The following is a 13,011-nucleotide window of genomic DNA, read 5'->3' as shown; positions in this document are numbered from 1 at the left end:
ATTCTATTTTTAGTAATGGCAGCCATGTTTTTCAATGGATCGAAAATCCCCACATCAGTTTTATGCAGGATACCCCAAGGAACATACATACCAAGTTTGGTTCCAATTGGTCAAGTAGTTTTAGAGGAGAAGACTTTTGAAAAGTTGTTAATAACCACGGACACCAAGTGATGGCAATAGCTCACATGGCCTTTGGCCAGGTGACCTAAAAATCAGTTCAGCTTCTCTTGGAGGCTCTCCCCCGAATTGGCACATATCAACGAAACACCATGTTGTTGAAATTTGGATTAGACCACTGTTATAGCTGAGTATGAGCAGTTTTAAAGAGCTTGATTATGTGACAAGTGTGTAACTATTTACTAGTAATGATGCAATAAAAACTAATTTTAATAATATGACTTTATTACAACAAATCACAGATAAAAGAAACCTACTGAAGACAACCCAACAATTCAGAATGAAATTTAATGTTTGGAATGTAGACCATCATACAGGATTACTCAAGAAGATCTAAGATTTATACAGAAAAGGTAAAATATCAAAAATTATATTATTAGAAATGAAAAAAAAAATCAACATTATATTCCTCATACTAATAAATTTTATAATATGGTAATAATTATCAACATTTCAATAAACCTGTTTCTTGTTTAATTATTTACAAATTATTTGTATTTTACCAATAGTAGCGCCAATTTCAACTTGGAAAGCATGAAATCAAGCCGGACACAAAAATTACGAAATGAGTAGTTTAAGAAGTTTTGGTTCATACATATGAAGTGATAATATGAACTAACTACCCTTTACTCATCGAATCAACAAAAGCATATTTTATTTAGTCAATAACCTAAAGTTGTTTAAATCAGACTTGATGGGGATTAAAATCTGACAAATTCTAATTGATAATATAGCTATACAGCTAAATAGTGCTTTGAAAATGAAAATCATATGCTTTAATAAACCAATTATAGTGTAACAAAAGATAAACAATGGTCCATGAATGTCAAATACTTCCAATTTTGAATATAATAGCCCACAACATAACACATATAAGCTATTAATGTCAGCATCACAATAAATGCCTGATAGAGACAAATATCATTCAGCACTGGTGAATACTGAAGCACTTTTGAGTATGGACAATGGATAAAAATACATAAAACTTTATCAAGACCATTATATATCTACTTAATACTACAGATCAGGTTAACATGTCTTGTTGATTATAAACTAAGGTTTATATAGGAAATTTAAATAGCATCAATATCAAAGTCCTCATCTTCTTCCGCAGCTTCCACCTTCTTCTCTTCTTTAACTTCGCCCACTTTACCTGCTGTGGTATACACAACCTGTAAATATTAACAAAATCATACTATTAATTCATTTGCAAAGAATCACTTCATCTATAATTGAGTTTTTATTTTGCAAAATCAGTAAAATTATGGCTTTAATTGTTCCTGAAACTTTCCCTCAAAATCTTTAGCCCAGAAGACCTTAACTTTAGGATTAATAAAACCCAGCCTTCCTTTGGGGGTATTGCGTACAATATCAGAAAACCTTACTTGCGTCAGGAAAAAGCTTGTTTCTATACTTTTTTTTACCTGACAATCCTAAATGATTCAAGCTAAAAGTGTAAGAATTAATTTATCAAATTTCTCCACAATAAGGGGCAAAATGTGGAGGATACCAATTCAATACTTGTATGAGAAACATATTATGCGAAATAGGTACACAGTTATCAGATAGTGGATATGGTTAGGGATGGAAAATTACATTGGCACTTCATGTTTCAGGGGAGTTGATCTTTGAAAATTGACCAATCAGAAGTTTAGATAACCTCTGGTGGCCATAGTGGATCTTTTGTAAAAGCTCTTTCAAACATTTCTGCAAAGTTGGGTTAAAATTGGTCAAGGTAAAATTGATTAGAAAAATGTGAAAATTATATGCAGGACATATACGAAGTTGTATAATAAACTCGTGTGGACCTTTGGTCTAGTTGAGCTATAGTAAAGAAAGAGACATTCTATGACTGAACACCAACATAATGGTGTACCACTTTTAGAGTGATCTTTTTTCTGTAAGAGATTTTTTTGACATTTTCTTTTGTATTGTGAGTGGTAAGCTCTACCACTTGAAATGCAGAAAAAATATATAATGAAAGAAACTTATTGAGCACGCTCACATACCCCACATGTCCACACAATGGACTCTCAAATAAAAAGTATTTCGGAAAAAAATGTTCAAAGGGCCTTAATTCATAGAAAATCCCTACAAAATTTAAACTTGATCCGTAGCTTATCATGGTGCAATGTAGACTCACATACCAAAAAAATAGCTCAATATCTGAAAGTGTTGAGAAAAAATTCAGAAAACTGTTATTTTTTTGTTTATAAAATTTGATAAGTCCACAGCCTGTTATTTCAGTAAAAACAGCAGAGCAGCACAAAACATTTACCTGTAACTGATCATGGTAAGCTCACATACCAAAAAATTGCTCAATATCTGCAAACCGTTAGAAAATAAAGCATTTACCAGCGCAGCATGATCTGACCGCAGCCAGTTGAACTCTAGTGTAGACACAATATTAGTTTTTGACACACTAAGCATATGGACTTACACTTCATTATGGATACAACAACTAATTTGGACACAATATTGCACAATATTTTGTATAAAGGTCTGCTTCAGGGTGCATTAATTGATCACTCTGCACCTCATTATCTCAAAAACAGTAAATGAAAGGGTAAATTTGGTAAGCATACTTCTTAAAGCTCTTGTATTAATGCTGGGATTTTCATATGAAATCCAATTAACAAAAAAATAATTTCAAAATTAAACCAAAAACAAACAAGAGGCTCCAGGAGCCTGAATTGCTCACCAGGTTAAATTTTTGCCTTTCAAGGGCAATAACTCTCACAAGTTGTCTGACAATTTATACTCAAAGAAGACTTTGTAGGCCTTATAAGGATCATTTCAGCAAAGGAAAGTTTCTATATATCATAGTTTTCAAGATATTGGCTGAAAAATGTAGAAAAAAAATTTAAAAAAATCATTATTCATCTTTTAAGGGCAATAACTCTAACAAGAGTCATCCAACATCTTTGATCCCCTGCAGACTTTTGTAGGCCTTATAATAAGGATCATTTCGGTAATTAATTAAAAGAATTTAGCTAAACTTAACTGTTTTAGAGATATGAGAAAAACTTCTGTCTGACCCCTTTGATCTAATTTTAGTAACAGCAGCCATGTTTTTTGATTGATCAAAAATCCCCACATAAAATCTATGCAGAATACCCTAAGAAATATTCATACCAAGTTTGGTTCTAATTGGTCAGGTAGTTTCAGAGAAGTTTTTTGAAAGAAATAACATTAGAAATAGAGATAATACTTCAAAAAAGGGTAATATCTCCAACACTGCTTAACAGATATAAACAAAAATTGACCATAGATAGATCTCATCATCCTGAACTTGGCTCAACTTGATATATGCAAAAAACTTATGTCTGACACCTTCGTTCATGTTTTTTGACGAATCAAAAATCCCAACATCAGTCCTATGCAGAATACCTTAAAAAACATTAATATCAAATTGGTCAAGTAATATCAGAGAAGATTCTTGAAAGAAAATACATTAAAAAGAGCTGAACACTTTAATCCTATGTCAGTAGTTGGCTAAGCCTAATGGTGTTAGAGATATATGGGAAAAAACTACTGTCTGATACCTATATTCTATTTTTAGTAACAGTGGTCATGTTTTTTGACAGATCAAAACTCCCCAAATCAGTTCTATGCAGATACTCCAAGGAACATTCATACCAAGTCTGGTTCCAATTGGTCGGGTAGTGTCAGAGGAGAAGAGTTTTGAACAATTGTTAACAATAATGATGACAACCGGACACCAAGTGATGGCAATAGCTCATATGGCCTTCAGCCAGGTGAGTTAGAAAATCAGCTTAATATCCTCAAGTGTTTTGAAAAAAAAAGTTCAGAAAACTAAAGATGGAATGACCAAGGGACGAACAGGTCAAAAACATTATACCCTTGGCAACTTTGTTATGTAGGGTATAAATATCTTCAAAAATCTTTCTACTACCACTTCATACGTAGTACACCACCATGTCGGCTATAAGTCTTGCTACTGTAATATAAGTTGAAGGAAAAGACCACCTTTACATTAAGTTAGGCTCTTATGATAAATCATACCCATGTATACAAAAATAACCTTTAATGCAAAATGTGCTTTTGTGAAAGCACAAAGCTATGCACAATTCGAAATCTATGAAATGTATGTGGATAGCCATCTTGCAAAACTCTTCTATCTGAAAGAAGATCATAAGCAGACTTTATTGATTTTTACCAATAGCTTCCAATTAACTCATGATGTCACTAATACAATTACTGCACATATAATGTGTAAACAAAGAATATTCCGCATATATTTCTACGATCTGGTTTTTCTGATCACCAAAAACATGCTGTCTTGTCAAGCTTGCAACTGCACAAATGATAAAAGAGACATATTCAAAAAGTTCACGTACACTCATCGGATTTTCCTCTGATGTACTACCTTTCTAGCTGCATATCCCAAGAGTCAATATTGTCTTACATATTGTGCCTCAATCTATTCTTCTGTATATTTTGGGTTGAAATTATAGGGGGAAAGTCCCAAATTTGCGATTTCTTTGGACATCATAATCAATTACCTATTTACTTTCACTTTACAAACCGACTTCGTGAAGTCACAGCTCAAACGATCATGTTGGCGCCCCCAGATGTGGGAAATTCAAATTCCCTTATTATAAATAGTGATTAAGAAAAGGAAATTATTGTTTTTAAATTTAATTTTCATGAATATTAAACAGATTAGTTTCCATATTAATGACTTGCACAACAACATGGTCTTCTCCTTTAAATGTACTCACTTTACTACATAACTTCATCAAAATCACTTAAACAGTTTAATAAGAGTTACCCTTTACAAAGTTTTAACATGTAAAAAAAATTAGTTGAATTATCTCCATTGGAGGCATCAGAAAATATCCACATCTACATACATTTGTACGAGCCCTTAAACCTCCTTCAAAATAAAATCAAAATAGATGTTTTGAAAAACATTACACATACATGTCTGGACCAACTAATATTTGTCAGTACATAAGTCTTCAATATGTATTAAACACAATAATAGGAGCTGCACTTCTATTTAAATATGAACATCATATGCAAAGCTACAGTAATATATGGTTAATACATTTTGTTCTCAGATAATGACACAAACTATGTTCCTTCCTCGACATTTAGTGATATATCAAAAAATGCTAAGAACATTTGTCAAATTTCTCTATAATAGGACATGCATATATTCAATATGTGCATACACATTGTGAGAAGTTTTCATATGATTGGGAATATACTTTTTGAGTTACAATGCAGATTACATAAACTGGGAACCCCCTAAGTGTGCAAACGGACTGGAGTGTCTCCTACATCAAGCTTCACTGTTAGTGACACAGGAAAATCGAGACATTGCCCCTAACAGGATAAATATCCTCTGCAGCCCAAGAACCCTGTACATTTGGAGATCAGTGTGGACAATCCAGGCAGTAAGAACATCTCCATGTGGTTTCATTACATACCACTACGTTTCATAACACTGCTGCAAGCTGCTTGGAAAATAATTGCAGACAGACAGGGTGAAATCTATACACTTTGTTTGCAGGGGATATAAATATGTGGACAGAAAGACAAATTTCTATATGGCCCAATACCTCTAGTCTAATGAACTTTTTTCTGAGTCGGACGAAAAATGAGTACTGGACAGACACTAATATCAGTTACATTAATTACTCAGACGGAAGTGTATTAGAGATCTTGAAATCTTTGGAATGCTTGACAATAAGATGGATAAAATAAAATATACACTCAGTCCTTGCCTTCAAATTTTTTGTCCAGTAGCCCTTTGGGCAAGCAAGTTTGAATTTTTGGTAGCCCGAACTCCAAACTAATAGCCGAAAAATTCAGAAAAAAAATAAAGAATTTATCAATGAAATATATATTTTATTGATTCAATAAACAGTCAGTGAAGTCTCTTTAGCAAACTTCTATCATTCTTGAAAGACTATTCTTCATATTCTTTCAAGAATGAAAGGTTTTGAATGGCTAAAATTTCAATACCGAAAACTGTCGACGGACAACAACGACCCTCAAATCAAAATAAGAACCACAGTAATTTTAATTTGACAACTATATATTATGTTGTCCTACAAGTATTTGTGAAAGATTTTATTATATTAATTAGTTTTTATTTAGTTTTACTTTTAATCATTGTTTTTTATAGTAACTCTAACATAAAATAAACGTTGCGGCATATTGCTGTTTTTAATTAACGCCCGGTTTTCAGATATCGTCAGGTTTAACTCGGAATGATTTGACACGAAAGGACAAAAGGTCGCGAAAGTAAATAATGACAAAAATAAACAATAGTGACAGTGTTGTAACTTTGTAATTATATTTCGGACAGAATGTAATCACAACAACGTACTGTAGGTCATTGAAACACTTTAATCTTATACCTTCACAACTCAAATCTGACTAGCCCAGTCCGGCTACAGACATTTAAATTGTACTAGCCCGAGGCTGATTTTACTAGCCCCGGGCTTCGGGCTAGTGGCTAACGTCGAGGACTGTACACTCAATTTACATGCAAACTAAGTGCCAGTTTCAAGGATTATTTTGGTGTTCCAGAGGACATTTAGGCATTACCTCAGGGTTTGGAGATAAGAAGAAAAACGAATCACACTCTGTCCCCAAGATTTTACTCCAAATATTTCAAGTTGAGTGTCCTTATATCGTCCTTATATCATACCAGCAAGCTACAGTCAAAAATGTCAGTGCAAAAATGTATGGAACCCTATGGAATCACTAATTGAAGGGCTATAGCCATATACACCGCCATCAATTTTGTTTGTGGTGGGGTTTAATAATTTCAAGTTATTTCATCTGACTTGCTGATCATACCACCTTCTCTAAATACCAACCGAAAAAAAAAAAAAAAAAAAAAAAAAAAAAAAAAAAAAAAAAAAAAAAAAAAAAAAAAAAAAAATTTACCTCAATATTTTCATCTCCTGCCTCTTCCTCGCTATCACTTTCTTCTTCTTCCGCTTCCTTCAACCATTTAAGAAATGGAGCAGATTTATCATGAATTTCTTGAGCAAGCTTTTTGTCAACATACTTCTTAGAAACCTAAACAGGAGAAGAGAAGAGTTAATTGATCTGTGTGTCCCTGGTCTTCCAGTGACACTGTTTGCCTTAAATTACCTTTGAAATAAGGCTGTTTCTCTTGATGAAAGTTTCCCCAACTTTTAAAAAAAAAAAGAAAAAAGAAAACAAAAAGCTCACGAAAAGCCTGAATCCATCACCTGGAAAACCATTTTGCAGCATAAAAATTGATGGGTCGGTGTGCCAGTTTTTAAGATACTGGCATTTGAAATTTCAGCAAGAGGATTTTTCTTCATTTTCATAGGTTTGAATAAAATGTTTTGCAGGGTGCAGCTTGATACAGTTCAGAGTTTGGATTGTAATTTAATGTTTGATACAGAATAAGATACTGATATAGAATGAAACTGTTCTAAAAATTTCCTTTATCTGACCCAATTTCCATAACTAAAAATTAAACAACAGGTTGTATGCTTTGTATACCCAAACTCAACCTGGAAAGGGAGACACTAGGGCAAATGGTAAACAGGAAGCAGATGGGCAAGAAACCTGAAAAGAGGAGACATGGTAAAAGTCATCATGCAAAAAGAATTACATTTGGACTATATTTTTGTGTAGTGTTAAGAAATAATAGGGAAATTCCTCACATAATCCGGTGATGTAAGGTATTTTGATCCTGAAGGATAAAAAACCCAGCAGTATAACAGACGGACAGATGGATGGACATAGCCCCAAACTGGTCAAAGAATAACACTAGTTTCATGTAAGACCACATAAGATAAATCTTGATACTTATATAAATGTGTTAGTTACTCAGCTGGTTGTAGAAATTTAAAAAAAATCGTTAAATATCTCACCACACAGTATACAATAATTATCATGGTATAATGCACTTACAATGAATTTAATGAACCCTACTAACAACAGAAAAACTGTTAAATATCAATAAACAGTAAGTATATAATTACATTGTATATTTTGTAACACCTGAACTGGGTTTATTCAAGAAAATTGCCAAATGGGACCAGCGGCCCTCTTGACAGTAAAACAGGGTCATTTTCAGAAACAAGAAGCTCCCAGAAGCCTGAAACGCTCACCTTCTTGAATTTTGCCTTTCGAAGGCAATAAATTAAACAAAAAGTTGTCCAACAATTTTGACTGAAGAAGTCTTTGGTAGGCCTATCACAAGATCTTTTCAACAATAGAAAGTTTCTTTTAATCTATCATAGTTTTCAAGATATTGACTGAAAACTATTTAAAAAAAAAAAGTCATTTTTTCCCCTTTCCAGGGCATTAACTCTTACAAAGAGTCTGAAGACTTTTGTAGTCCTAATAATATGGATCATTTCAGCTATTGAAAGAATTTGGATAAACCTAACAGTTTAAGAGATATATGTGAAAAACTACTGTCTGACCCTTATGTTCTATTTTTAGTAACGACGGCCATGTTTTTTGACAAATCAAAAATCCCACATCACTTCTATGCAGTATACCCCAAGGAACATTCATACCAAGTTTGGTTTCATTTGATCAAGTAGTGTCAGAGGAGAAGATTTTGGAAAGAAATAACATTAAATGTAGCAAAAATCGTTGAAAAGGCAAAAACTCCAACATGGCTTAACAGATTAAAACCAAAATTTGACCAGAGATAGATCTCATCATGCTGAACACTTTTATCCCTGTCAGGTCAGCTAAACCTAACGGTTTAGAAGATATATGCATAAAACTACTGTCTGACCCCTATGTTCTATTTTTAGTAACGGCGGCCATGTTTTTTGACGAATCAGTAATCCCCACATCAGTTCTATGCAGGATACCCCAAGGAACATTCATACCAAGTTTGGTTCTTATTAGTCAAGTAGTTTCAGAGGAGAAGAGTTTTGTATAATTGTTAACGATGATGACGGACACCAAGTGATGGCAATAGCTCACATGGCCTTTGGCCAGGTGAGCTAAAAAAGGGGGGCAATATGGCTGTGTAATGGGGGCAGGGTTCTCCACGACCTCTTTTTGCATGGCATTGTGTCATGTGTTACTTTCCTCGCGTCATGAATTCAAAACAAGCATCGTATTCATTTGGTTTGAGTCATGCATTGCAAATCAGCACTATATTTCCCAACTACTCTTGCCTATTAATCACCTATACTTGTCATAAATCAATCTGATTGGCACATGTGTTTATTCTAACAGTAATACAATGTTTTGAATGGTAAGTTCCAGGGGGTTAATGTGACAGAGGGTGAAACGTGTGTGTGAACAAATCTCGGATATGTCAAATTGGCAATTATCACCATGACAAAACTAATTAGATCCAAATAAGCTGAAGGATTTTTATGTTTTTTTTTTAATGAATAAAATTTGATAACTTTTCATTGAATATAATATAGAAAGTTAAATTCAATTTGACAAAGGTCGATGTGATCAGAGAGGGAGTAAGTACACCTTTTTAGGGCTGTATCACATATTATAGAATTTGCATGATACTTAGCTGGAGTACTACTTAAATTATTGTCAGAACATCAGAAAAATGCTTGTTTCTGGCCCCTCACTCTGAAATGGTTGAAGTCACAACCCCTACCCATCAAAATGAATCCTGACCTTCCTCAGGTGGTATGGCACCTAATGTAACAATTGCAAAGAGATCAAATCAATTTCACTAAAGTCATTAACTAAACTTGAAAAATGTTTGTTTTCTGGCCTCTTTTACACCCTCATTCTTTAACAGTTAAAATCACAACCCACAAATTGAATTCCAACTCTATTTGTATGGAATGACACATTGTGGTAACATTTAAAACATATCCTAACCATTTTACAGGGGCATTTACCCCGTGAATGCTAAGACAAAGGTCTTTTCTCTTACAACTTGCTACAAAATCAGTTTGTTTCTAGAACTTGCCTTTTCTCCCCAATCAATTATGACCTTCTCATCAAGAATATCCAAATCATAGAACATTTGTAGGATATGAGGCATCTTGGGCAACAATTCGTCCTTATGCTGTCCAACCAACTGCTCAAGAGCTCCAAGTAAATATTTTTGGGCTTTCTCATTCTCATAACAGAACTGAAAAGAAAACCAAAATATACAAAATTAACCAGTTAAGGAAGTTATATTTCTATATCTTATCAGTACAGTTTTATAAATAACATAAATTCTTCAATAGTTGACCGGAAATGAAACATTTTTACCAAATAGCACCTTAATTCAAACTTAATCAGCACTTAGGCCTAAATTATAAATATGTTAGTTAGCCGTTGACCAACAGACCGGGTTTGAAGGGCCCAACCAAAATTATTTTATTACCAGACATGCTCTTATCCATTTCTCGATCTGTGTTACAAATACACTTGGAAAGTCTGGTAATTGATCTTTTTTAAAAGTGCCATCTCGACTTCCTTAATCAATGTGATTTTAATGGATGCTCAGCCCAATGAGGCTAAGTCCTTACATTCTGGTCCTCCGTCAAAATAAAATAAGGAACACTTATTTGTTATAAATATACATTTTTGCACTTTACAATTTTTTGACACAATTCGCATGGAAAGATCTTTCAGATGTGTTTGAATACATTCCGATGATTTGACCCTTGATAACAGAGTCGGTCTTGGACAAATAGTAACAGTGTAAATTTTTTCTGTAAATTTAAAATTGGACTTTGAAGAGGGGAAAACTGTGGTTCATGATTTTGATCAAAAGCTTAATATTTAATTTTGGAAGTTCTGAGGGATGCCCCAAAAACACTCAACAGTAACACAAACAATATCTAAAGACCTAGACATAGTGGTTATGATGTTATTATGGGTCGAGCAATAACACTGTAAACATTCACTAGTAAAAGTGTCTAGTCTGACATTGTTGGTTTTTGTTTGATACTGAATAAACAGTTTGTTCCATTCTATTAGATCATTTGATATCAATTTTAAATTCTCGTGTCCATATATCAAATATATGTATAAACAAAATACGGAAAGATGTACATGCATTATGATTCAAGATATGGAACATTATCATTACAAATTTGCATATCAATGACATAACTGATACACACTTTTTGTATAACTTCTTGTATAACTTCATAAACAACAAAGAAATACAGATAATATAATAAAAAGTCATCAAAGATACTTATGGAGACCAACTTACTACCTCGCATATGTCACATCTCTTATACATTTAATTCTACATTTCTTCCTCTCCAAAAATTTCAATCAAATTAAATTCTTCCCTATCTGCCGACCCACTCTACAAACCATTAGGTAGGGGAACAGCAAACAAACATGTTTATGCTTGGCCTATTGGTCTGTTCTCGACATATTATCTCAAGTAGAAAAAATATGTCCATTGCAAACAGATGCCCCCAAAGTCCCTAAAATTTAAACATTAAACAGGAATTGATGGATCTAATTCCAAAATGGTTCAAGTCTCAACTCCAAAATCAATTTCAGCCAGACCTTCGTAGTACAGAATATTTTAATTTAAAGTGATTGATTGATTGTTGGGGTTTAACGCCCCAGCAGCAATATTTCAGCTATATTCAGGCGATGAACATGAAATGATGATGAAATATGGGATGGGACAGAAAGATAATGGGGTCAACGAATTTTGATTGCCATGTGAAATAGGAAGAGGTGGGCAGGGTTGGGCAATTTAGCCTCCTGTGGCGGAGCCCTATGGTTCCTACAGGAAAATACCACAGAAGGATTCTTTAACGTGAGAAACATGGCATCTTTCCTAACACAGTGCACCACTATGGTTTGCGGTCAGGTTTTCTGTATTATAGCCTGACAACCCAGCATGTAACACGCCAGGGATACTCCATTCCACCACCTGGGGCACACATCCCATTTGCTCTGGCTAGGGTTCTGAGCACCATTTAGTCACCTTTTACGACAAGCTTAGCGCTGCTGTGGGTCTATTCTTTTGACACCCAGACCCACACGATGCGAATATTGTGGAGCAATGTCATTGACATCCTTATGCTTTTAAGTTTTTTTAGTTAATTCCTATGAAATGCTTGTTTTTGGCCCCTAATTCCAAAACACATGGTGATGTTCCATCTATTTTTAAAAGGTGCCTGTGCCTTTCAATTTAGGGAAAAACTTTGAAGTATATGACAAACAGGAAGTAGGAAAGATAATTTTATAAATATTTCATAATACAGCTAGTTACACAAGTCCAAAAATTGACATCTTTTTAATAAAAGATAAAAAGTAACAGACGTGAATTTTTGAGTTGAATGGAATGTTTTCCACCTGATTTGGTAAGCCATGACTTAATGTATCACATTGTAATAAAATGCTTCGCAGGGTACAGCTTCATGTAACAGCAGATCTCAAGCCCTATAGAATTGAGTCAAGTATGAACACATCATTCAAACTTGATATAGAATTGAAGTGGTCACTTTTTGGTTCCTTATTCGTAATTTGTTCCATTGATGGGTATGGCACCTTGTTGTACAACTTCAAAAGCAATCCATTCCCTTTTACAGAAGTTATTACCAAGAAATCAGAAAAAAAATACTTGATCTGTTCTCAAGTTATTATCTGTAAATTATTGTGGGACAGACAGATGGACGGACAGATATGAAACTTTTTTATGGGCATCACATAATACCTAGCAAATTCGTGTGGCAAGGTATAAAACCTAGAATTTGGATTATCTCTTCTTCAAGTTCACATCACGATTCAATAAGGATTCAGAAACAAGTTTCGGAAGAACTTATATAAACCCGTCTATACTATATCATATAAATATCATTCTTACTTTATTCGCATCTGCATATGATGCTTACAGTA

The 13,011-nt window shown here is 33.8% G+C and overlaps 1 protein-coding gene across 2 annotated transcripts in view; it reads right to left on the bottom strand.

Annotated features, from left to right (window-relative positions):
* Positions 1-384: 384 nt before the first annotated feature.
* The window catches only part of LOC148623478 (eukaryotic translation initiation factor 5-like), a 32,599-nt gene continuing 19,972 nt past the window's right edge, over positions 385-13,011 (bottom strand). For both annotated transcript variants that reach the window (XM_088565306.1, XM_088565307.1), the window contains 3 exons: positions 10,115-10,279; positions 7,108-7,242; positions 385-1,349 (listed from right to left, as the gene is read on the bottom strand). In XM_088565306.1, the coding sequence (XP_088421432.1) occupies positions 1,251-1,349; positions 7,108-7,242; positions 10,115-10,279 (399 nt within the window). In that variant the 3' untranslated portion in view covers positions 385-1,250. The remainder of the gene's footprint in view (positions 1,350-7,107; positions 7,243-10,114; positions 10,280-13,011) is intronic.

Source organism: Perna viridis, chromosome 2 (genome assembly GCF_037379345.1).
Source record: "Perna viridis isolate PV_CMFRI_1.1 ecotype Kerala chromosome 2, ASM3737934v1, whole genome shotgun sequence".
Taxonomy (NCBI): domain Eukaryota; kingdom Metazoa; phylum Mollusca; class Bivalvia; order Mytilida; family Mytilidae; genus Perna; species Perna viridis.
This window is presented reverse-complemented; position numbering and strand designations above follow the sequence as displayed.